The following is a 27,223-nucleotide window of genomic DNA, read 5'->3' as shown; positions in this document are numbered from 1 at the left end:
AGCCTCCGTGCCTTCCCCGTGTAAGCCGCAAAGTAACTTTATAAAACTGGTGCCCTGTATGCTAATTACCTGAGGTAGTCACCTGGGCGGTGTTCGGGTAGCAGGTAGTCACGGTCTGGGCGTGATTCAAATGGCCGAGTAGCTGTGACATTCTGATGCCGGACGCCGCCGCACATGTGCAGTGCAGCCGCTTCCATTCCGGCGGTACTGCGCCTGCGCAGAATAGCCTCGAATAGCCTGTTAGCCGGAGTTCGAGGCTATTCTGCACAGGTGCAGTCCAACCGGAATGAAAGCGGCTGCACTGCGCATGTGCGGCGGCGTCCGGCATCAGTACGTAAGCGCGCCGACGTTGGGCACGGCGCGCTCCCGAGTGACGCCACAGCCACTCTGCCATTTGAATCACGCCCAGAGGGGCGTGATTACAGCGGAAGAGCGCCCAGGGGACCGTGACTACCTGCTAGCCGAACACTGCCCAGGTGACTACCTCAGGTAATTAGCATACAGGGCGCCAGTTTTATAAAGTTACTTTGCGGCTTACACGGGGAAGGCACGGAGGCTATGGAAACACGTGTGGCAAGTGTGCTGTGTGCTCTAACAGCACATTTCAAAAGCTCTATATGCTTTTTTCCAGTGATTGGTTCCCTTTAAAGAATGGTGCCGAAGGAAAAGACAGTAAGGTCAAGACAGGAGGAGCTAAACATGTTTCAACATGTTGAAAGACAAACTACCAGGATAGCAGCGATCTGCTACTGCCCCCGTAGAATAGGAGTGGCGGCAGCAGACCGCTGCTATCCTCTGTGGGCTGCCCCCCCCCTTCCCAGCTGTTACCCGCTCGCTGTCGACACATGTAATAGCCCCGTGGAAAAGGGGCTTAACTGTTGTGTGTGGTATTACAATTCAGCTCCATTCACTTTAATGAAACTGAGCTGCAAAAAACACACCCAAACTAAGGACAAGGGTGGTGCCATTTCTAGAAGAAAGCGGACATGTTTTTCTAAACCTAGATAACACCTTCAAGTCAACATGATAACTGCACCAAAGTCAGTGTAGGCAGAGTTATCTCAATTAGCAAGAAAAAAGTTTATTTATCTACATTTTCCATCATGCATTGCTTCTCCCTGATTGGACCCTTTGTACCCGCCCCCTTTGCTTTCTTCCTGCCCACTGCTGACAGGACTGTGTTTACTAAGCAACAGAACACACAGTGATCATAGGGGTGTCACTAGCTGCAGAGGGAGATGTTCCCAAAATTAATTTTCTCTGCTGCAGCTACTCCAGCTCAGGGCCGGATCCCCAAGCTGGAGTAGCAGGCGGAGGATGGCTGATCTCTGGGGATTGTGAGTAACGGGGCCGGATCTCCTGGATAATGAACTTTGTCCCCCTGTGAGACCCAAGTACCAGCGGGAGAAGGAGCTTGCCGGGTCACTGCATACAGAAGCGTCTCAGCAGATCAGCGGTGCCGCTTTCAGCAGTGACCCGGCAAGCTCCTTCTCCTGCCGGGTACTCGGGTCTCACAGGGGGACAAAGTTCATTACCTCTCCTGCAGAAGGCTGTGAGTGATGGCGCCTGCTACTCCAGCACCGCCGATCTAGGGGGTCCAGCCCAGTCACTCACAGCCCCCTGGAACCCGTCACTCACTGGCGGACCGCAGCCCCCCCCCCCCGACTCACTGACTGGCCTGCGGCTAACACCGCCCCCCAGGACATGTGTGTGTAATATTAGCCTGTGGATGACAGAACTGCGCTGCATCCAACCCCCGCACCCGGACCTCACCCGCTACTCCAGCCACGCCGATTCAGGGGATCCGGGCCCCATCACTCATAGCCCCCACGGAGTGGGTGTCGTCGCTCACAGCCTGCTGCAGTGAGGTAATGAACTTTGTCCTCCTGTGAGAGCAGAGTACCAGCGGGAGACGGAGCTTGCTGGATCCCCTGAATCAGCGTTGCTGGAGTAGCGGGTGAGTTCCGGGTGCGGGGGTTGGATGCAGCGCAGTTCTGTCATCCACAGGCTAATATTACACACACACGTCCCGGGGGGGGGGGGGGGGGCCGCGGGTGAGTGCTGGGTTCGGGGGGTGGATGCCACAGGTGAAGCCGCCGCCGTCCAGCAGGTGATGTGTGGGGGGTGGTATGCCGCAGGTGATGCAGCCGCCGCCGTCCAGCAGGTGATGTGTGTGTGTGTGTGGGGGGGGGGGCTGCTTTCAGAGAGGGAGACAGTGAACAGCAGCAGCTGTCACAGTCTCACTGTCCTCCTTCACTTCAGTGAGACGGGTTAGAAGCGCTAACCCGGCCCATTGAAGAGAGGGAGGACACGTGATACCGACTCCGAGGGTGGGGGCCAGGAGCAGGGAGCGTGTCGGGTTGGATTGAGAGTTAATGATTCTATGCATTCGGTGGGGATGAATGCATCTAGATAACAGCAAAACTGTGCAAAATCCATAACTTTATATTGGAAAGATGGAAAGCTATGGATGGGCAACGTATTAACGCAAAAATAATTTTTTGGGGGAATACCCCTTTCAGGAGGTCAGAGCTGGCTGGCAGAGCTAGGCTTCAGCTTACCATCACACATATAACTTGCTGTCCAGGAGTGGTCATCTGTAAGTGTGATGCGAGGCCTACAACATTATCCGATCTTTGAGGTCACAGAAATAGAATACAGAAAGTTATTGGTTTTACCGGGACACCAGAAGTCTGTTTAATTAAATATTGTGCCAAGAATGTACCAGTTACACAGCCTTTCTGGATATCAAAATCAGGGGACACCCATTCCCAGGTAAATAACCAGGATGTCAATAATATTTTAATGTTGGTTGTTATAATTATATATTACATAGTCTTGCAAATTCTATTAAAATTGCAACTATGTTGCGAATTAAAACTTGTATCCATAATTTACAATGACAGACTAATTTCCTCCATGTTTAATCTTTCTGCGTTCTAATAGTGCCATAAATCTTTCAGAGATATCAGGTCAATGTTCTATAAAGTATAAGTACAATGCCTTGGAACCTTACAAGGTAATCTTCTATTTAAAGGGAATTCATTTTTATATGAAAATGACCTATTGTTTAAAGGGGTATTTCAATTTAACCCAGCTTGTCCTCTCTCCAGAGCAAAGGGGGCAAGTATGAGATTTGGGGGGTAAAACCTCAATGCCTGCCGGGGATCTCTAGATCGGCCCTCGGCTCCATTATTATTAATGGAGCCACAGGGTGGCGCATGACTTGCTGCTCCAATCATTCTATATGGAGCCGATAGAAAGAGCCAAGTGCTGTACTTGTTCTTCAGAAAATAGTTATGTGAGCAGGTAAAGTAATTTTATTGGCATGGATTAGATTCCTGGGACCCCCACAACCAGTTCAGACAAAGGAACCTCCAGCATTCATCTAAACGTCATGCCACTACAGCTTTTAGGTCACAGACCTCCAGGGTGTCATGCTTATGAGAACATATAATGTGTAGAACATATAGGGGGGATTTATGAAGAGCGGCGTACAAGTACGCAGGTCTTATAGTAGGCCCCGTCCCATTTTCCCGGCAGGATTCATGGTCGGGCACCCGAACCTGCGCCCGGTGTACTAAATCTACACCTGCTTCCAGCCGATGTAGATTTGGATCATGATGTACGCCTCCTCCCCACCTTGTTGCGCCCTCCCCCCCAGCCCGCCCATTGGGCAAGCTGGGCATATGGCGGGCATACGCCAGGGAGAAGGGGCTAATCACGCATTGGGCAGACATTTCATAAATGTCCCCCATAATGTGAAGAGTCTGGAGTATTTTCTATAGTCAGATACAAAGTATTCTCTATGACATTCGAAGTCAACTCAATTCTCCACACAGCTCTGTACAACAATAACAGGGTATGAATGGTAATTTCATGTTCCATTCAGATGTTATGAGGCCCAATTCATCAGAGCACTGCACGTATTTATACAATGACAGGTGATAACCTTATTTATAGCACACATTAACTAACCTATTTAGGAAAATGAGAATAATTTAATGGAATAATACACATGCCAGGTGGTTGCCATTAACTAGCATGCATATCTATATCCTGAAACACAGTAGATTTTTTTTCCTGTGTCATATGAAATCTGACGGGATAATAAAATCGGTGTGAAATTGGAAGCGTACAGAAAGATATTTATGAGAACTGTACAAGCTGGAGGGAGCCACAATATAACCTTGTGCGTGGCTCTTTTTAAAGCCTATGGGAATGTTACAGTATTGCAAATACAATAGAAGAATAAAGATATGGCACTCACCGTTAGGAGTATTCTTTCATAGACTTTATTTTCTTCGTATAAACATATTATAACAGACCGACATGTTAGAGGACGCCATCAGCGTTACAGCAACAGCTGTTTCATGCCTTCCCGCCACTTCTTTGCAGCTGCGTAATAATGTCATGGAAGAGTCTATGCATGTAAATGGTTAAACCTACTCAATTTGCATAAACAATAGAGATGAGCGAACCGGGTTCGGGTTCGAGTCGATCCGAACCCGAACGTTCGGTATTTGATTAGCTGGGGCTGCTGAACTTGGATACAGCTCTAAGGTTGTCTGGAAAACATGTAAACAGCCAATGACTGTATCCATGTTTTTCACATAGCCTTAGAGCTTTATCCAAGTTCAGCAGCCCCCGCTAATCAAATACCGAACGTTCGGGTTCGGCTCGACTCGAACCCGAACCCGGTTCGCTCATCTCTAGTAAACAACAATAGTGTATTTAAAATGTTACAGTATGTTTATTCTTTTAGTACACAGATGTACACTATATGGACAGAAGTACTGGGACGCCTACAGAAGCTTTTAGAACATCCCATTCTAAATCCATAGGAATTAATTTGGTGTCTTCCTGCCTTTGCAGATGCAATAGGTTCCACTCATCTGGGAAGGCTTTCTACAAGGTTTTGGAGTTGGCTATAGGGATTTGCCCATTCAAGCAGAAGAGCATTTAGGGTCAGGCACTGATGTTAGATGAGAGGGCCTGGTTGCAGTCTCCACTCTAGTTAATCTCAAAGGTGTTAAGCAGGGATGAGGTCAGGGTTCTGTGTGGACAAGTCAAGCTCTTTAACACCAACCTTGCCCAACCATGCCTTTATACACCTTGCTTTGTGCACTGGGGCAGTCACACTGGAACAGGAATGGGCCAAACACAAATTGTTATCACAAAGATGAAAGCCAGATAATGTTGGCTGCTTTTGTGCCTTCACTTTGTGGCCCAGTTGCTGTGGTTCCACTTTTCAGTCATATTGCTCACATGAACTGATTTGTCAGAGCAGTGGTACGTATTAGAGCACCATGGTGAAATTCAGTTTTTAGAATGATCCATTCTTGTACAAATGCTTGTAGAGACAGACTACATTGGTTGGTGCTCTGTTTTATACACCTGTGGTAATGGGCAGAAACACACGGGTTTGTTCCAATATCTGACATTAGATAAAGACATTGGGTGGATTTATCAAAGCTTTTGGGCCTATTAAGTTAATATACTGAGTTTGCACCATTTTTTCAGACATTGAGGTATTTACAGATGAGTATTTACCAAATATTTATTTACTGCAACTTTTTTTTTTAGTATGTCTTTTTGTAGTATTTGACAAAATATTTACTCACTTCATTCATCGGGCCAGCACGCCCAGAAAGCTACGTTTACTCCAGATCACGTGAATACATTTCACTTGTTTGTTGGCCATACAATACTGTGCACAATTTTATCAAGCCGTGCACAGGGAGAAATACAAATGGCTTAAACTAGTTAAAGTTTTCCCCATGGTGTTTGCAAGGACTGCTGCAGATTCCTTTCATAAAGACTTGCATATTTCACTACTTCTTCTGTTGGAGCAGAAATTTTAGGTTTGTGTTAGGAAAACTTCTACTGCATATAGAACATAGCTATGAAGGCCCATGCACTTGTAATATGTCAAACGTATGCCCTTACGTCTGTTATTGGTATGCACCCCATATTTACTTTATAGAAAGCATAGTCTGCTTTCCTATACTGATATGGTAAAAATATATAATCCCCCCTTTTCAATAGGTGACGTCACTGTATGCCTGTGTCTCAGCTTTTGTTGAAGGTTTATAACAGGGGATATTCCTGATCTGGACTTTTGACAAAGAAAACAAAAATAAAATAAATACAAAATGTGAACAAAGCCTAGGGTCCTTTTACACAATGTAATATTCAGCAGTGCATGGTTGCAAATAAGAACATGAATGGACCTTCCTAGGAAAGCTTGTTAGTAATTGTCTGGTGTAAGAGGGCCACAGGTTCATCGCAGATAGATGGAGATTCTACTTATTAGGTACCAAGTATAAATGCAAAATGTGAATAAAATAAGAACTGCAATAAAATTACACCCAGAAGCAGCACAGTTTAAGGTTTTAATCAATATAACACACACACACACACACACACAAATAACTGCATTCTCTCAGCAACTTAAAAAGTAAGAATAATAAAAGAAAACTGCATGTAGTTAAAGAACAAACCGATAAAACCAAAAATTACCAGTAAATACAAGTCAGTGGGTCGTTCTCAATATTATCCTTCGATCAGTCTGTAGCAAACTCCCTTCTGATGTTAAACTCCATGACATTTTCCAAAAGTGACAACTCCAAGTGGCTATCAATCCTAATTCCATACAAGTTTTTACCAATGTTTTTCACTTTTGAACTATACATTTGCCTAATGCATCAACAGGTTGGATATGAGGGGTGTGGCGAGTATACAATAGATTAGGCACTTCAAGAGTCTGGGAAAGCTAGGTTGGATCTGTTCTGCAGCCACTGCAAGTTGTTACACATGGAAACATAGAGCAGGAGAAACTTATTTCGTTCCATCTGAAAGGGTATGTGCACACTACGGAAGTTCTGCCTGTTCCATAGACTCAATGATATTTGCCAGTAAATTCCGCCATCCGTAATCCAACGGCAAATATAAATGAGTCTATGGAATGGGCGGAACCTCAAGTGGAGGCCACCCGGTGGAATCTGCTTGAAGTCTCAGTGAAAATTCTGTAGTGTGCACATAACCTAAGGGGAGTTTCACACACAGTTCTGTGTCTGATTTTCATTTTCAAGTTTTTTGAGCCAAATTCCCTCCTCATATTTCCCATTACCTCTGAATCCACATGCCCTCATTTACAAAAATAAAGCCATCTGAAGACAGAATCTCTTAACCTGGATTTTTAGGAAGTCCTAGGATTCTACTGCTTATAGGAAAAAAACAATAAAAATAACGCCACATCCACACCCTATTGTAAATAAACCCTGCGGCTGGGCAGGTCATGTCAGAAACAGTCTTCAGAAGTGGGATCTGCCCCTTCATAAAATGACCTGTAACTCAGAACACTAAATAATTCATCTTGCAAATAATCTGCTACATGATGCAGTGTGAAGTGAAAAATAATATGGTTTCATTAAACATCTGAAAGGCTGAGATTGTAAATGCAACATAGTAAGGACACTGAATAGTTGTGAAGGAGAAAGAAAACGTCATTTCAGTGCAATATAGTAATAAAATATCAGCTATGCATTTCATTTCATAGGAAGTCTCTTAGATATTCTGTTGGTGAGTCTTCTACTGAATGGTAGGTCACGCAGGAATGACTATATCGCTCAATGCTGGTAGGAGGAAGTTGCATAGGAGTCCTCCTCTTCTTGCCTAAAAACAGACAGAAACATATGGAATATGGTAGACCAGATAGCACTGCATTCATATGAAGAAAATTGTAAATGGGGTGACTACTACCAATTCATGCTTTTTTTATTTTTTTCCCCCCCAAATGCTACTTTCCAATTAAATCTCCTGTTGCCCCAGCGCCTATGTTACAGTGCCCCCCACCCCCAGCAGTCTTTGTGTACCTCTCCTGCAGCAATGGCGTTCCGTACACCCACATAGAATATTTAGCACGCCATTGGCTTCAGCAGCGATGCTAGTATGTATAGCAAGGACCTACTGAGGCCAGTGACTTGTTGTTGTGGTCATCTCTATGTACATCATGACGCTGGAACAGTAAAAGTAAGAACAGAACGGAGATGAACAGCAGAGATTTTCAATGGCACTTTTTTTTTTTAATAGCATTTACTGAACTTAGTTTACTTTCTAAAACACTGCCTCACAGTTTTCAAGCAAATTGCTTCTAGGAGAAGATGACTTCAACTCCAAACCAGAACACCAGTCCTGCACTTAGCTCTGAGAATGGAGACTGCATCTAATGGAGGAAATGTACAATGAGCGTCTGAAGAAATCTGTCTGGTTGTTTGCTAAAATGTATCAGTCCATGTTCCTGCTGTTTGCTTGGCCTGGTTGGGATACAACTGTATCCTTCTCTCTGCATGGAGCAGGACTAGGTGTACAGGTAATACTGTATCTAAAGGTGGCTATACACTTTCATTAAATGAAGGATGAACATTCGCCCGTCAATTAAATCTCTCGCCCACACATTCTCCCCATACACAGGGGTGTTCTGCAAGGCTGAGCAATCCTGTGCTATCCATGGGGAGAGGTAAGCCGCAGCAAGAGTGCCCTTACTGCAGATTTGCATTCTGTCTGTTTCTATGTTTAGGAGTCCCATGGGCGGTCTCACTTTCCCTATATGAGCATGTATACAAATATGGCTGACAGTTGCCGAGTAGGACCACCCACTGGACACCTAAGCCTGGACAAGCAGGGAAATAAATTAATTCCCTATTCAGGTTATACAGAATGTATTCTCACAACATGCTGCTGGTAGATCAAATTACATGTTCAATGTGACAGATTGACTTTAAGCCGCATTATATAAATTATTTCTGTAAATGCAGGCCGAGAAAACATTTATAGACCTGGCAGAACACACAAAAGCTATGGCTCTGTGACATTTACACATGGCTCATACAATGTTGGTTTTTCAGTAGCTTTATACTCTCTCATTCACTTGCTCCTGTACAGTCTGCTACAGAAAAGCCTGTACAAATAGGAATAATAATTAGACATGGGCTCAGGTGAACAGATGCTGGAGAGATGCTATATAACTGTATAGCTTTCTGTTCAGGAAGTAATGACTGCTCGCGGGAAGTAACAGTCAATGATAGATCAAGGTGTCCTGTACTTGATCATTTTCTGATGACACATTCCCTTTTAATATCAGATTTCTCCAGCTCAATTTCTTGACAGCTACATTGGTGAAAAGTTTAGATAGAACAAATACTCTGCATAGCAAAAACACACAGATGGAGGCCAAACTCCCGACCACAACAGGGAGACATCATAGTCAGAATGAAGTCAGACAGATGCAAACATGGCGCTATTGGCAGAAAGCCAAGGAACACTGTAAAATTATGAATGAGGTTTCAAATGGGAAGCACTAGAACCAAGCACATCCAGTGTTCACACCTGCCCTTCCTCTATTAGACTGTACTTCTCTGCCTTCTCCCACCAAAGTGGTTTCAATTAGCCTTCTCTGTGCATCTGTTCCTCTCTGTAAAGCCTATCAGCAAGTCATCCCATTCATACTACAGTCAGCAGTTAGTAGCTGTCAAATATTTGAACATAGCACTCTGCATATGTGATCCCATCTCTATAAGGTTCCATATGGCTTCTATTCTGCTAGAATTGTCTGAGATAACAGAGGATCAGAGATCTACCACAATGAAATGGATTTTTGGTCCTTCACCAAGTAAATTGAAAATATATTACAGAATCATTCATACTTTGCATTTAAGAAAAAAATGGAACTCTTGAATAATGATCTTCGGGGGACATTTATCAAACTAATTGCGCCTGTTTTTAGTTTAATATATCTAGTTCGCGCTCAAAATAAATCTTATATGAATTTATGAAGATTTTTCAGACAAGACTATCCAAATTAGATGCGACTTTATGAATAAGATTTTTTGTTTTTAATTAGATTGAAAGTGCGCTAGAATTCTTTTTTAGCTAAATTTATTAACTGCGCATCGCTACGTCTGCTCCGAACCAGGTGAATTTATTAGACTAATTAAAAGACCATTATTTTTAAGACACATTTACTATGCTATTAGACAATTTACATAAATTTGACTAAACACATTAGATTGGAAATTATGCCAAAACATCTTTGACAAAATCGTGTTTTTAGATTTGTTAGTAAATATCCCCCTTAGTTTATTCCACAGACCTCTAACTATAAGTCAGACTAGAAAGAAGATGTGTGAGGTTGCACAGCCTAAGAGAAAAGGCGGCACGACATGCATGACTAGCTATGGCATATGAGAAAAGTAATCATCTTCCTGTCAGCACTATGTAATAAATGAATTAGACTGTAATTTACTTATCGCTGTTATGTGAATGCATCCACCACTGATCGGCCCTGACAGCCATTTATACCTGCATGATTATCAAGGTGACACAGCAGAGAGGAAAACCATCCAGTGTGTCTGATGACTTGTAGGTGTGGAGGCAGCCGCCAGGAATTATATCACAATAGACGTCAACACTCTTATGTACAAAGCATACAGTGTGCTATACTGTAGTAGTGGCAGGCCTAATATGAAAGTGATATTTTCATCGACCCTTCAGGTTGTGGCCATTTTCAGCACCACCAGCTACTGTGCCCACTGTACATTCAGAAAATACCTATGACAAAGGTGTCCGGGTGCTCCTTTAGGTGAAACAGGTGTTTTAATCATTGATTCACAGGAGATATAGCCGGGGAGAGACCACGGTGACGGTGCCACTTCCCAATTGCTTGCCAATTACGACACTGTAGCCTTATAGACAGTCAGAATTATCCAATCAGAAGATAGGGCCAGGGAGTGGATCGCACTGCTGCCGCGCTCTCCACAGCTAAATGTCCTGATTGCAGAGGGACTCGGCAGTAAACCTGCTGCGATAGATAACTTTTTGGCATGCCTAACATTTCAAAAGTTATTTTTAATGACAGAGACACTTTAAAGTAGCTAGTGATGTGGAAAAAAATATCAGAACTTCCTCAATATGTTTATAATATAAATAATAATGTGATTCATTTCCCAAGTACATTCTTTTTAAATGCAGTGACAGGAAAAAAACGATTCCGACTAGGGCTGGGCGATAATGGCCTAAATGAATATTGCGGTTTATCGTACATGTCGATAAATTGAACGATAATTATGACACGCCCCTTTTAAAAGCAACACCCCTTTTGAAAACCCTATTTTCCAAAGGTAATACAAACGTGAATTTATTCCATATAACAATGTGCAGCAAACTTCACAAGTAATACACAATGTTTTGGCATCTCCTACGCCATTTTCAAGTGGCACTTAAAAATGACATAGGAGACGCCAAAACGTCATATATTACTTGTGAAGTTTGCTGCACATTGTTATATGGAATAAATTCACATTTTCACGTTTGTATTACCATCGGAGTGCTGCAGAGTATTTTTTTACAAGCTGACTTGGTCCAAGGTCTGGGATTCGTCTGCTGGAACACACAGTTCGTTTAGTGTGCTGCCTATATTGTTAGCCATATCTATCTATCTATACAGCATAGACAGACAGATAGATAGATAGATAGGAGACAGAGAGATAGATAGGAGATAGATAGATAGATAGGACTCCTATCTATCTATCTATCTATCTATCTCTCTCTATCTCCCTCCTATCTATTCATCTCTCTACCCCCAGTCACTGTCACATGCTGTTCTGTCCCCCCTATCCCCCCCACACACACACACACAGTTGGGGTCAGGTATGGGTCGGCACCTCCGTGCTCCCCCGGGCACCGCTCTCTCTCTTCACCCCCCCCCCCCTCCGCACCCCCCACAGGAATCCTCGGCCCCTGTCACTCAATGATGTAGCACATGTATCTGTGTCCCTGGCAGAGCGTCACACATGGCTGCTTCCAGCAAAAGATAACGGGCGCCGAGGATTCCTGTGCGGGAGAGAGTGCGGTGCCCATGGGAGCGAGGATATGCCGACCTATAGCTGACCTCCTGCAGCCACTTCATGTACGGGAGAGGGGGGGGCAGGGCACACGGTGCAGCTTCCAAAGAAGCTAGGAGAAATGAGCCGCCGCCGGCGGCAGCAGCAGCAACGCTGAGCACACAGCACGCCTGTGCGCAGCCTGTCAGTCTCTTCATCTTCAGCCCCCCGCAGCAGGTTCTTCCATACCTTGCATATGTGTGCCCTGGCTGGTATTGGGAGGTGAATCGGAGGATCAGGGAGAGAGATCTGAGGGATGCAGAGCATGCGGCCGCCGGGTGAGGGGGGTGAAATACCGCAGATACCGTCCTGGCAGAGTTGAGGTCGGTTAACCGACGCCAGTGACGGTATCGGTATTTTGACGGTATACCGCCCAGCCCTAATTCCGACTATTCATTCATAGATCCATTATTTATGCTCTTTTTCCGTATAAACATATTCTAAACATTATAACTTAGTCCCACAACATGTAATGCAGGAATATACCACACATCACCTAAGGCACTAGCCGCTTACAGTGAAGCTCCACCCTATAAGTTACTGAAATAGAACTGCACAGTGCAAAGATCAATTGGTAAGGTATAAACCATCAATCGTGAGAGTCTATCTTCCATGCTGAGGTAGTGGTGAGAGATCATCTCTACAGGATGGGGATATTTCATGGAGCTTTATATTTATAGGGCTTGTGCACGGAACTCAGCTAGCAGGGGAAGTATTTGCATGTCAAAAGATTGCCGCTCAAGCCTTCTTGTTGCAGGAAACAGGCCTTTAGGGTACAACGATTTGCACAAAATCATGGTAAAAATGTTGATTTGGCGAGATAAAATGTTGCGTTCTTACCAAGACCATAACATTTTACAAAACTCATGGCACCAAAAATAAGCCAAAACTATACATGTGCTGGGGACATAGCAAGCAATGAAAGAAATGCTCCTCAGAAGAGATGAGTGGGCCGACTGACCACAGTATAAGGGAACCAGCTGATTTAACAGCAGCTATTTACTGAATGAATAAGATGAGGTGTAAAGTAAAGTTGTCCTGCTTTGCAGATGAATCATACATAGAAGGAAGCAGAAAAATCAGGAGGAAAACTATCATCTCATTTCTGCCCTGTTTGGGGTTGTACACCTACACTTCAATGGGCAAGTATAGAGATCAAAGGAACGTTTTTTAAAAAATTCTATTCCATCAGAACAGGTTATGTGGAGAAGCTATTACCACAGACATGGGGCTAATTTTAATCTGAATAAGATCAGAATTGTACTGAATTTTCTAAGCAACTGATTGGCTGAGTGCCAACATCCACAGTGATCAGCTGTTTGGCACCCACAGCAAACAAGGTTTGTCTCTATCCACTATGTAGCAGTAGGAGAACTGTAACTGCCGCTCAGCTCCTATAGAAACAAACATGAGCAGAGCTGCAGTAACACATCGCCACCGCTACACAATGAAAGGACACAGACTGTGTTTACTGTGTAGTGCAGCCACCAAACAGCTGATCAGTAGCGGTGCTGGGGGTCGTCCCCTCGCTGATCAGTCCATGGATACTGGGTAGTCTGCGCGGCATTATTACAACAGAGAAGGAAAGGCTGGTACAGTAATACATGGTGAAGCTGTCACACTTGAAGACAGTGGTACCATATTATGAATAGCCACAAGGAGTGTAAACTGAACCAACACAACCAGTTTGCCCCTTGCTGTCAGTGCCTCAATGTAATTTTTTTCATGTATCTAAACCCCTCTGATTATATAAAAAGAAACAAAGGCTTCATCAGGTGGAACCCCAACAAATAACTGCTATGTCATGGGAAAGCTGCAGTTGGACACTCATTTCCCTATCGCAGCCGCTATGGCATTTTAGTTTGAAGTGACTCTCCATCCTGGCTGGGGTCCTCACACCTCTATCATTTCAATGTACAATTACCTGAGGTATTCTTCTTCTTTCAGTCTTTTGGCTGCCTGTGTGGACCTCTTTATCTGCAAATCTAATCTATGAAGGAAGTCTTTGGCAGATAGCTCTTCATCTTGTGTAACTACTGGCCGACCCGTGTCAGGGGAGCTGGGTGGAGAAATATGACTTGCTGGAAGGGACACCTCTTCTCCAAGTGCATTGCTCTCCTCTTGACATTCATTTTCTGGTGAGTCCAATAAGTTAAGTCCATTAAAAAGAGAGGGCTTCTCCGATATAACTGGGATATTTAGTGACTTCCTCAGGAAGATACAATCGGTAGAAAACAGTTTGTTGGCCCTTTTTATCTGTTCCATCTGAAAAACAATGGAGCAAACAATATGCTTTGTTATCATTCAATAAATTATATAGAACATTAAATAATCAACATACTACACTTCCCAACTCTATCCGACCCAAGGCCACTATGGTAAATTTGGTCAGTACATTAGACCTTTCATTTTTTTTATGAAAAAAATGGTAAAAAGGAGACCCGTATTTTCCGTTGTATAAGGCGACTGGGCGTATAAGATGACCCCTGACTTTTAAGCAGATTGTCAGGGGTTTGCCTGCTCGGAGACGCTCGGCTGCCGGGAGAGCTTCGGGAGAATGAGAGAGGCGCAAGAAGTTCCTGAAGCCTCTCTTATTCTCCCAAAGCTCTCCCGGCAGCTGAGCGTCTCAGAGCCTCTCCGATGAGACGCTCGGCTGCCTGAAAGAGGTTTGGCGATCTCCGTCCCGGTCGCAGGTAGTGTACATCACACTGCCTGCGCCGGGAACGGTACGGGAGGCCGGGAACGGGCCATAGGTGAGTTAAAGGTTTGTTTGTTTTTTTATAGTGGTCGCCCCATACGGTAGGGATGGGGCCATTTTTGAGCCCCCCTACCGTATTGGGCGACCATACCCAGCGTGTAAGACGACCCCCGACTTTAACCCCGATTTTTCGGGGTTAAAAAGTAGTCTTATACGCCGGAATACAGTAATCAAATTTTCATAAAAATTTCCCCAATAAATTTTAAAAGGGACCAGTTCAGTTGTAAAATGGATTTGAAAGGGCTGGATGTTACAAACATCAAACAATAAAAATTGTGATTTGCAATGTTTGTTAACCCTTTAGAAACAAATTAGAAGTACCATTTAAAAGTTGCAATTTTTCCATTGCAATAAATTTTTTCCTGTAACACAGCGGGTATTAACTGAAAAAAAAATTGACTGAATATTTATTAACCCATTTATTTAGTTTTTAGAAATATCCCGTATATGGCCCTAGCATGCTTCCTGTATCACAAGTAAAGGACCACTTTGTGGAGTTTTTCCCAGGAGCTGTATTGGGTTTGCAATTGAGCAGGGGTGCCAAAATATAAGAAACACCCCATTTTGGAAATTTCACCCCTCAAGAAATTCAAATGAAGACAAGAAAACTTTATACAAATACAAAGGAGTTATGAAACGGATGCAAAAAGTAACAAAACATTCAACAATATTCTAGCCTTCAGGCAAATACATAGAGCCAAATTAAGCTAACAAAATACAATGTAGTAAACAATAGGATCTTGGTGACCCAGCAAAAAGCAGAAATCACAAAACACATGCAAAATTACTTAGAACCATTTGGGGTATAATGAGTGTTTAGACCACACAAGTGTTTGAGGAAAAGGTTTAGCATTAGGATATGAACATTTTTTTTTATTTTTTTCTCCATAATATGAACATCTCTCTCAACACTTTGCTCTTTCACCAGGAACAAAGAGATATACACACCACAACATTCATTTAGCAATAAAGCAATACCCCATATGTGGTCATAAAATACTGTTGTTTGGATGCATGGCAGGGCGCAGAAGGGAAGCAGCGCCATTTGTCTTTTTCAGTGCAGATTTTGCTGGAATGGTTTTGGGGTGCCTTGTCGGAGTGGAAAGCCCCCCAGACATTACCCCATTTTTTTAACTAAACCCTCAAGAAATTCACCCAGGCTGGTACTGAGCATGTTGACTCCATTAATGTATCAAAGTATTTAACACCGGACCACAAAAATGAAAAATTACTTTTTTTTTCTAATAATATGTAATTTAGCTAAAATGTTTTAATTTTCCCAAAACTCAGAAGAAAAGGCAGAGGAACATTTGTTTAGTGATTGGCAGTGGTCTCATTACCAAAACCCCACGTCAGTATGACAAGTTTCTTTGGTGACAATTTTTTGGGTAAATGTCACATTTTGATTATTTTTTTTTTTTTTCTGGAAGGTGGTATGAATGATAAAAAAAACCTCTGCCACTTTTTTTTTTACTGCGTTCTTCATGCAGTCTTAATGACGTGATGAGTTTATTTTCCGAGTCAGTGCTATTATGGCAATACCGTACATTTATGCAATATTTATTTATTAATTTATTGTTTAAAAAAATAAATAATAATCGCCTTTTTGTGTCACTGTCGTTAAATTTTTTTTTTGCAGAAATCAATAGTCCAGGCGATTTTAAGAAACTTTGTAATTGGGTTTATTAGGCAAATATGCCATTATCTGCATTTAAAAAGCCTTTTCCAGGTCCCTTTCTGTCATCCACTGCTCAGAATCAGGAAATCTCGACTGTTTTTTTTCGGATCCTGTCTGGGCTATGGAGAGGGGAGGGGGGGGGGCGGGATTAGTCAGCAGCAGAGAACAAAGGATTACTCAGCAGGGGAGCTATTCAGAGTGCTATTCAAAGGTCAGAGAGGTCAGTGGTGACATCAGAGGAGAGAGCCTGGTAATTTACAGCTAAACTATCTCTTTGTTGTCCTGTTTTGGTGCCTCATCTTTCACTCTCCATAGGAAAACCATGAGGACAGGGGGAGAGCTTCAAACTGCTTTTTCATGACAAAAATTCATTTTTCAGCTAATAAAACCAATTACAAAGTTTCTTAAAATTGCCTGTACTAATGATTTCTGCAAAAAAAAAAAAAAAAAAATTAACGACAGTGACACTTTAACCCCTTAATGGCAGCGGGCGTATATTTATGCCCTGCAGCCGCCTCAGGGAGTTCAGAGTGGGGCCGCGCGGCTATAAGCCGCATGTAGCCCGGGACCGCGGCTACTAGCGGGCACGATCCGATCGCCGTGTCCGCTAATTAAGGATTCAGTTGCAGCTGTAAAAGTTGACAGCTGCATCTGAATCCTTTATGCAGCCGATTCCCTGGTGTTTAGGGGCCGGGGTCTGTGCCGTAATGGCGCTGATCCCGGCTCGGCACTCAATTGCCTATCTCATTGATCTATGCTGTATATCTATGCAGCATAGATCTCAATGAGAGATCAGTGTACTTATACTAAAAGTCCCCCAGGGGGGCTTCTAGTATAAGTGTAAAAGGAAAAAAAAAGTGTCATTATTAATAAAAATGCAAAAGAGGAGCCCATGGAGCCTCATTGAAGTCTCAAAACACAGGACTAGCCAGATTTCCCTCCGGGAAGGACCCAGCCAAGGGGCAGCTCCTGTTAGGAAACCACCAAAACCACCATATTAAGTGGCCCTTATAAGTCAATGTAATGACAAGGGATAAACCAAGGCTAGGTTACCATCCGCATACAGCTGTTTCGGGGTGTTGCCCCTCATCAGTGTGGAGCAGGATTCTGGCTAGGTGGGAGCAATGCCTAGTAGAGCCATAAGAGAAAGAGATTGCTGAACTCAGGGAGACCAGCCAAACGACAACACTGCCGGCTGCTAATGAAATCGCTCAATGCAGTGAAGTCCTAGGTGCATTGCTCCCTGGGAAACATGAATATGCAAAAGAGGAGCCCGTGGAGCCTCATTGAAGAGTCTCAAAACACAAGACTAGCCAGATATCCCTCCAGGAAGGACCCAGCCAAGGGGCAGCTCCTGTTAGGAAACCACCAAAACCACCATATTAAGTGGCCCTTATAAGTCAATGTAATAACAAGGGATAAACCAAGGCTAGGTTACCATTCACATACAGCTGTTTCGGGGCCTTGTCATTACATTGACTTATAAGGGCCACTTAATATGGTGGTTTTGGTGGTTTCCTAACAGGAGCTGCCCCTTGGCTGGGACCTTCCCAGAGGGATATCTGGCTAGTCTTGTGTTTTGAGACTCTTCAATGAGGTTCCACGGGCTCCTCTTTTGCATATTCATGTTTCCCAGGGGGCAATGCACCTAGGACTTCACTGCATTGAGCGCTTTCATTAGCAGCCAGCAGTGTTGTCCTTTGGCTGGTCTCCCTGAGTTCAGCAATCTGTTTCTATTATTAATAAAAAGCCCCTTCCCCTAATAAAAGTTTGAATCACCCCCCCCCTTTTCCCATGTTATGAATAAAAATAAAAAAAATCAATAAATAAACATGTTTGTTATTCGCCACGTGCGTAATCGCCCGAACTATTAATCATATTCCTGATCTTGCACGGTAAACGGCGTAAGCGTAAAAAAAATCCCAAAGTGGAAAGTTGTGCATTTTTGGTCACATCAAACCTAGAAAAATTGTAATAAAAAGCGATCAAAAAGTCGCAATAGTTTGAATTTTTTACAGGCCATCAGATAAAAGAAAAGGGGCGAACGGCGTAAAACCAAATATCCCCCCAAATAAACAGAATGCTTTTTTTTTTTTCAATTTCACCACACATTAAATTTTTTTCTGGTTTCGCAGTGTACTTTATGAAAAAATTCAGCCTGTCATTGCAAAGTACTATTAGTGACGCAAAAAATAAGGGCTCATGTGGGTTTCTAGGTGAAAAAAATGCAACTGCTATGGCCTTCTAAGCACAAGGAGGAAAAAAACGGAAGTGCAAAAATCTAAATTGGCCAGGTCCTTAAGAGCTTAAAGCTGTAATTTTTTGTCAGCAAAGCTGTGTGAGGGCAGGCCAACATTTGATTACCTTTAATGTCATTTTAGAGTAGAGATAAACAAAAATACCTAATTCTGGTTGTTTTTAAGGGCATTCCTTGCGGCCGTGTGTCAGTTTTGTGCGGCCGCACAAGACTAACAGAGCAGACAATGTAATGTGCGGCTCCAGACACACTTCACATTGGCGGCTATGGTGATTTGGAATGCGGGTACACCCAAAGAATCTAAGCTGCTGTTAAGATGTTATAGAACCAGGGATGCAGAGTACTAATATATTCTTACTAGCTTAATTCACTGCAGACTTTTGTAAAATCATACTACTATCAGGAATAGTTATATTGGGGTAAAGTTGCAGCAGATTACTATATTAAATATACATTAAAACCTTTAGGTCTTAAAAGGAAATTAACAGCCTTCTATATTCACCACACTATGCAAAAAAAACAGTATTGGGAGTCAGTATGAACCTTTTGTTTGCAGTAGCTGGCTTCTCCATCCACAACCAAGAAAAGAAAAAAGCAGATAAAAGCAGATAATTGCATCTGGGAAAGGTTTGGTGTCAAAGATGCTTCATACCCTCAAGGTAAGTTGTGTCCTCTATACATTAAAACATGCTTTCAGTAATGCTCAGCAAAGTCGTGTTGCCCTAGTTACTATAGGCCAAGACAAATTAAGAAGGTCCAATACATATTTTATCATGTTAGCAATAAAGCCAAAATAATTACTGCATACGGCTAGCAGATGCTCAGAACCAGACACAGTAGAAATACTGTGGGCAAAGGATGATTTCAGGATTATTTAAAATTGTAGGGAGTAAAATTAAGAGCAGGAAAAAAAAAAAAAAAATCACGAAAATATGTTTAACATAACATGTTTTAAACAGTTACTAAGGGTATGCTGGTAAATATCAGCTAGAAAAAGGACAAAAGCCCTGGTACCGTCTGTTACTCTGCAGCAGCCAAGTCAATGTGGCGTGGCCTAGAGTGTATGTGTCCTAGGCCTGCAACACCTCTCCTTTCTTCCTCCCCTCCCTCCTCATCACTAGGAACGCCCCTGGAAAGGATTTCTCCTATTCATCACTTGTCTAAACAGTGAAAACAAGCTACTTTGGATCATTAATGCACATGTGCACTGTTTAGACAAGTGATGAATAGGAGAAATCCTGCAGGGGAGCGTCCTAATGATGAGGAGGGAGGGGAGGAACAAAGGAGAGGTGTTGCAGGCCTAGGGCACAGACACTCTAGGCCATGCCACAATGACTCAGGTGCCGCAGATTTTGGCTATGTTCCCACCGAGTATTTTTGTTCAGTATTTTGCAACCAAAACCAGGAGTGGACCAAAAACACAGAAAGGCTATGTTCACACACTGTTGAAATAACAGCCATTATTTGCCATTAAATGGCGGCCCTTCAATCAATTCCAATAGAGTGTGAACATAGCCTAAAAGATTTTTTTTTTTCCCCTAACCAAAAAGCACCAGGCAAATTTTGAAAGACACGACCGGGGAGGACAGTATGGGCGGTTTGGGGGAGTGGGTTGGTGAATACAGTATCACTTTAATTATGCATTTGGTCCAATACAGTCCATGAGGTGGGAGCCTTTCCTAGTACATGTCACTAACCGCAATGTAAAAAGAGCCTAAGTAATATTTTACGGCCAGAAGAAAGGGTGGATCTGAAGGCACAAATCTCTCTCTATAAGACAAGCCCCATCCTCGGACAATGTTTTAAAGCAAATTCACTTAATGAGAAATGGTTTATTTCAAAACCAAGCAGAAACGTCACATATGGGAATATATGTTATTAATAAGGAACAGATGACGTTCCTTTAAAAAAAAATTTTTTTTTAAACTACATTAATGGTCATTGAGATGACATCCCCACCTGGATGATCTGTGCACATCTAACATGCCTCCCCTATCAGGACCTATTTATTATCACTAGAGCTGTTCCCTCTATTCAGCCTTGTGCAATAATCCAAGTCAAATAGGTCAAGCATTAATGATACTAAAGGCTGATAAAGCCTAGTAAAACACGCCAAGTGTAAAACCTTCCCAGACTGTGGTACAAACTAAAGAAAATCCTAAATATAAAATCAATGATACTTGCTAAAGAAAAAAAATTATATGAATATTTATAACATTTTTTTGTATTTATAACAATCAACAAGGTGTACAATAGCAATTCTATATTAGTAAGTAAATAAAAAAATATCTGTGAATACAAACAGTCCAAAGACCAGCTTGTACAAATAAAAACTAACAAAAAGCCATCTTGTGAAAACAGTCCCCACTCTGAACACAATACTCAAACACAAAAACAAGTAAAATGGTCAAGGTTGTTTTAAACAGCTTTCCTCTATGTCATAGTCTATGTGCTCTGTAATTATTTAAAGGGGTTATCCAGCGCTACAAAAACATGGCCACTTTCCCCCTACTGTTGTCTCCAGTTTGGGTGGGGTTTTGAAACTCATTTTCATTTAAGTAAATGGAGCTTAATTGCAAACTGCACCTGAACTGGAGACAACAGTAGGGGGAAAAGGAGCCATGTTTTTGTAGCGCTGGATAACCCCTTTAATTCCCCCCCCCCCCCCCCAAAAAAAAAAAAAAAACTAAAGAAAACAAATAAAATGTGTACTGATCACCAGCTGCTGATGCCTTCTGAAGCCCCAGGCCGCCAAATAGAAAGGCCCTATTACACTAAGCGATTATTGGCCTTCTGGCCCTATTCCACCACATGATCATCGGCCGTACTTCGTACGTACATGACGTGCAATTCGTCATGTTAAAAGGCAATAGTCAGTTGACATGCACAATGTCGGCTGATCGTTGTCTTAAAACATCTTCTATTAAACTTCAACTATAGCGATGGTGTGCTGGCCCTCACTCCTTTTAATAAGAGCGGCAGCAGACCACCACTATCTTCTATGCGCCCCTCCCACTGCTCAATGTCTTCGCATGCAATAGCACAGACAGAGAGCAGGGAACAAGAAGCAAGCGATCACTGACCTGACAGGTCGGTGTTTGCTTGCTCCATAATATAGGGCCCTTACTTTGCCAATTATCTTCTGTTCAGGCCGATAATCCCTTAATGTAATAGCACATATTGAAAGGCCACATTAAGCCAACATGCACGATATCGGCTGATCGCAATCTTTCGACATGTTAAAAGATAACTGTTTATGTGCTATAGGAATGGCGGCAGCAGAGCGATGCTGGCTTCAATGGGCAGCCAGAATGATCTAAGGATCATTCGGGCAACCCCTCCTGCTGCTCCCTGTTTGCTGTCTGTAAGTTTAATAGCAGAGGCGAGCGGGGAATGAGGGGGAAGCGAGTGCTGAGCTGACAGGTTGGTGCTCACTTCCCACGGATTATCATGTAGTGTAATACAGCCTTAAAGGGAACCAATCAGCACTTTGTTTGAGCTGATATGGTTCCCTCCAGTTCTGTATAGAGCTACTGTGCAGCTCGCGGCAGGGAGAGCGGCAGCAACTAGTCATCTGGGTGGGGAGCCATCCATGACTAGTCGCCACTCTGTCTGTCATCGCGCAGTACGAGGATGACTGACAGGCCGAGAGACCCATTAGTGGCCTCTCTGACTGTTAATCAACCCCGCACTGTGTGCTGACAGAGAAAAGTGACTAGTCAAGCGTGGCTGCCCACCCAGATGACTAGTTGCTGCCCCTGAGGCCTGTACATGTGCTGATTGGTTCCCTTTAAGGCTTTATAAAAGCGTGCCAGAGGCATAGCTGTACAGATTACCTGTCCGCCGAATGCTGAACGTTATCATACACTTCACTACAGTAGTAGAGCAGAGCACTATACGAACAATATGGAGCTAGGTAAAAAGTAAAAAAATAAAATAAAAATAAAAATCATTTTTCCGATTGGTACAGGTCTAAACACTCAGATCCAGAGCAATCAAAACTTTTAACATGTCTCTATAACACGTCAAAAGTTTTTATAATGACAGGAACACTTTAAAGCTCTTAGGGTGGGTTCAGACTACGGAATTCTCGCGGATAAATTCCTTGGAATTCCATCGCCTGTACGGTCTCATTTTATGGGCCGGCTGATTCCGCCGAAAGAATTGTCACATCAATTGTTTCGGTGGAATGCGGAATCAGCCAACCCATAAAATGGTGTCTATGGAGCCGGCGGAAAGGCGCGCGGCCGTGAGCACGTACAGGCGACGGAATTCATCCGCAAGAATTCCGTAGTCTGAACCCACCCTTATATATAAAATATATGAAAAAAACTGTTTAGCCAGTAGAGCCCAAATTGGCTTGGTCACCCAAAGGGTTCACAAAAAATTTTTTCTTTCAAATCAACTGGTGCCAGAAAGTACAAGAAATGTGTAATTAACTTCTATTGAAAAATCTTGTCTTCCAGTACTTATCAGCTGCTGTATGTCCTGCTGAAAGTGGTATTATTTCCAGTCTGGCGGAGCAGGTGGGGTTTTCTATAGGGATTTGCTACTGCTCTGGACTGTTCCTGATATGGACAAAGGTGGCAGCAGAGAGCGCTGTTTCAGACTGGAAAGAATATAGCACTTCCTGCAGGACATACAGCAGCTCATAAGTAGTGGAAGACTGGAGATATATATTTTTGTTGGGAACTACCCCTTTTAACATAAAGCATAAAACAGGTGGCACTGCAGACTGGTGAAACAATGTAGCGTCTTATTGTTTGGTGATAGAGAATGTTATCAGCTCCTATCACCGCAGAGGATAGATGACACAGGGACAGCTCCATTTTGCTGCCCTAGATAAGGCACAGAACACAGGGTCGGACAGGGATATCTGGGGACATGGGTTACATCACTGACCGAATCAAGTTGCAGACTCCTTTGACTATAACCCATCCCCCTCCAGCTGGGAAGAGAGGATGGGGGTGGGGCAGTTTCATTAAGAGATGGGTTGTCCCATACAGACAGCCTCTGTCCATGTGTCCTACTATGAGGAAAAATATAACATGTCCTGCACTAGTGCTAGGAGTCTGGAATAGCAGGACTTAATAGGACCTGATAGAATAGCGCCTGGATATCACATATCCACATATCACTGGGGGCTTCATGAACAGTATGTTATAGTCAGAGGCCAAACATGTGACCTATGAGCATAAACAGAGCAGAGCAGACAGATAGCATGTACTGGCCTGGTGTTTCTGCTCATTGTCTATAAGGATCAGCAATGGCCACACCAGTTGAAGCCCCTGACCAGATGGACAGTTTACATGCTGGAGTCCAACTATTCAGAATTTGATTACTTGTGGCTGAAGAAGGTGGATGCAGCCCGAAGGCTGTACGCATTATTTCCAGGACTCCCTAGGGCAGCATCCAGCTTCTTCAGCCACTTGTAATGAAATGCCGAATGATTGGACCTCAGCATGCTGCCAATACACAAGGGCAGAGCAGGACCTGCCTGCTCAGCCAATCACTGGCCGCCAGGGTGTCCTGTCTCAGACAGTGATTGGCTAAGCGAGGAGGTCTAGTTTCAAACCTCATGTTAAGAAGGCGGCAGAATAGAGAAGCAGCTGAAGACATAAGGCGCTGCAACAGAAGCTTCAGGGGGACCAGAGGTAGGAAAATATACAAGAACAAACAGTATGTATTACATCCAGATTGACTGCTAGACAGATATGGGTCTATAAACAAGCAGTCCTCTTGTGTGATCTCAACCTGGTATTAAAGAAGTTGTCACAGGATGACAACCCTAGTTCATGTGCCCTTTTGGAGCGCAGGGATGTCTGCCGCCCCCCCCTTAGGATCCCCCTTCTATGAGCCAGATCAGGGATATCAAACTCAGGCCCTCCATCTGATGCAAAACCACAATTCCCATCATGCCTGGACAGTCAAAGCTTTAGCTGTCCAGACATGATGGGAATTGTAGTCTTGTAACAGCTGGAGGGCCTAAGTTTGACGCCTATGAGCCAGACTTAAGACCCGCTCTGCAGCTTAAGCAGTAAAATAAAGATGATCAATATCTGACTGGCCACCGCGTAGTACATTTCCCCTGTAGTGGCGCACACAATACTATGACAGTATAATGCAGCGTGCTCAACATATCAGATGTTTACAGATTTGCTACAAATGTGGCACAGTGTCATATGACGGCCATTAACTCCCATTGTAAATAAAACGACTACTGCTGAGAATATTTTCTGTATACAGTAGGTGCCACTTGTCTATGATGACACATAGCAGCCAAGTGTATGCCATAAGAGTAGCCTCTCAGCATACACTGGATACGCAGGGGACTATGGACAACTCAGAGCATACATCTGTCGGAGTGTACATCTTATGTGACTAAAGGATGAGAAGTTGTCAGGTTCCGTCACATCTGACAGATGAAACATGGATGCAGGATGCACTATTAGTTTTATCAGAGGGGGATTTGGAGTTGCAATGCTTATCCTCTATCTATAGTCCATTACCCCCAGCTAAGAAATATGAGACAGAACTTCTGGCCTGCATCCCGCTGCTCTCCTTATTGTCTATCATGCTGCCCGGGATAGCGGAGTACAGTACTTGGCCATCTCCGGCAGCTCCATATAGAATAAATAGAGCAAGGCGGGCCTACAAGATTCACCCTCTATTCAAGACAAAGGCTCTGGGTCCTGTTCTCGAGATCATGGGTGATCCTATCCTAAAACCAGACTGCACAATAATGCAGTGTGAACACAGACTGAGTGAGGTCTGGCTCCATTAGAATTTCAGCAGCAATGCATGTACTGATACACATTCGCTTGCAGTGTCCAGCAGTCTAATTGGGCCCCAGCAGTCTCCATGCTGCAATATAACTGCGCCAAGAGTCAGGAACAACTATGTAAGTGTGAACAGAGCCCAAGTGTAACATCTCTTTTCCTAGGATCCCAGATCAGGCCTGGCACCCAGCAGAAGGGTGTACAGCATTACACTTACCTACTGACATTATATATCATGTGGCATATGCCAGCATTTCCTTATGGCACTGCCCCCGTCACCCCACACTTTGTGCCCTACACCCCAATGAATATAAAGGACAGATAGAGAGCCCTGTGCAGGAACCGCACTGACAGAAAATCTGCATCAAAGAGCAAGTGTGAGCTGGGCCTAGTCCGTGCAATGTGTGTGCCCTGCCGGTCTGGCCGGGACCCTATGCTGCCAGGCTGTGTGCCCGCCGTACACCCCCTCCCATCAGCTCCCCCTAGGCCCACCAGGCCCCGGCCTCGCTTACCGTCACCCCGTACTTGAGCGCGATGCCCTGCAGGGTGTCGCTGGGGCTGAGCCGGTGCTCTATGAAGCGCTCGGCCCAGGGCGCCGTCACGCTGGCCGTGCTCCCGTACGAGCGGGTCTTGGTCCGGGCCAGGCTCAGGGACAGTTCGGCCTCGGATTCGCATTCGGAGCCGGGAAACATGGTGTATCCGAGGCGGCTCCCTCCGTCCCTGTGCGGCGTCAGTACCGGGGACAGTTCCGCCATCTTCTGCGGAGGAGTAGACGCTCCGGTAACGGTAACGACACACTACATGGACTGGATCCCCCGCTAGCATCACCCGCAGTCAGCTGTAGGGGGCGCTGATGGGATCCCCGCCCGGGGAGGAGCGGTCGCGCTGCGTGCTGTGTGATGGCGCTGTGATACCGGGGGATGGAGCGCGGTCACCTTCCCGGTCCGGTGATCACTCATCCCGCTCACCCCCCGCCCTTGGGACAGGCCTGCTATGTTATGTATATACGGGCTTTATCCAGGACATACTACTATTATTATGTGCAGTCATCTATCCGTGGGTCATTCCCGGTGTTAGGGCCCCGATTTATCGGTCCGGTTTTGCCCATAGCGGCCATAGCTCAGGTTTCTGGCTGATAGATGTGGCTTTATGTGTCTAGCACTACTACTTATTATACAATAGGAAACAATACCTTATAGTGGCATTAGACTGGTTATACAGACATGTCAGAGGTTCTGGCTGCATGTTAATGAGAGGCAGGAGAAGCCTGTGGCTGAGCGCTTCTCTCCCCAGCTCCCTGCAGGAGATGAGCTCCATAGACTTTCTATAGGCTCTGTTCCTTACAGTAAGACAGTTGTGGAGTGCGCATACATAGTCCTCTTGGCTTTATCTCTCACATCACCAGATTCTGGACTCTAAAACGTTTTGGTATTTTGCAGGGTGATGTGTAGAACCTATTGTTAACACCTCGGAAAAATATAACCTTCTCATCACTTTTTAAAGTGACTCTGTACCCACAATCTGTCCCCCCCAAACCACTTGTACCTTCGGATAGCTGCTTTTAATCCAAGATCTGTCCTGGGGTCCGTTCAGCAGGTGATGCAGTTATTGTTCTAAACTGGCAGCCCCGTGTCAAACGGCTGTGGCCTAGAGTATCTGTGCCCTAACTTTGCACCACCCCTCCATCCCTCCTCCCCACCGTCTTCATCATTAGGAATGCCACTGGAACATTTTCTCCTGTCTGAACATTGCACGTGCTGACACAGGTGGGGAATAGGGGACAATCTGCCTGGAGCATTCCTAATGATG

At 44.1% G+C, this 27,223-nt stretch overlaps 1 protein-coding gene across 1 annotated transcript; it reads right to left on the bottom strand.

Moving 5' to 3' along the window:
- Positions 1-6,381: 6,381 nt before the first annotated feature.
- On the bottom strand, positions 6,382-26,339 carry LYSMD2 (LysM domain containing 2). The gene is made up of 3 exons (XM_069956576.1): positions 25,927-26,339; positions 13,867-14,207; positions 6,382-7,677 (listed from the first exon to the last, which is right to left on the bottom strand). Exons 1-3 carry the CDS (start codon positions 26,167-26,169, stop codon positions 7,632-7,634), a joined length of 630 nt encoding a protein of 209 aa, XP_069812677.1. The 5' UTR covers positions 26,170-26,339; the 3' UTR covers positions 6,382-7,631.
- Positions 26,340-27,223: the final 884 nt, after the last annotated feature.

This window comes from Dendropsophus ebraccatus, chromosome 1, assembly GCF_027789765.1.
Source record: "Dendropsophus ebraccatus isolate aDenEbr1 chromosome 1, aDenEbr1.pat, whole genome shotgun sequence".
In the NCBI taxonomy this organism is placed as follows: Eukaryota; Metazoa; Chordata; class Amphibia; order Anura; family Hylidae; genus Dendropsophus; species Dendropsophus ebraccatus.
The sequence above is the reverse complement of the archived record's forward strand: the minus strand, read 5'-3'. Positions and strand labels throughout refer to the sequence as shown.

What these genes read in the sequence shown, in the direction of transcription:
- LYSMD2 (XM_069956576.1), bottom strand. Translation starts at nt 26,169, where the DNA reads ATGGCGGAACTGTCCCCGGTACTGACGCCGCACAGGGACGGAGGGAGC. An exon ending in CGCTCAAGTACGGGGTGACG is followed by an intron (nt 14,208 to 25,926) that starts GTAAGCGAGGCC and finishes ATTGTTTTTCAG; the next exon opens with ATGGAACAGATAAAAAGGGC. An exon ending in AAAGAAGAAGAATACCTCAG is followed by an intron (nt 7,678 to 13,866) that starts GTAATTGTACAT and finishes GTCTGTTTTTAG; the next exon opens with GCAAGAAGAGGAGGACTCCT.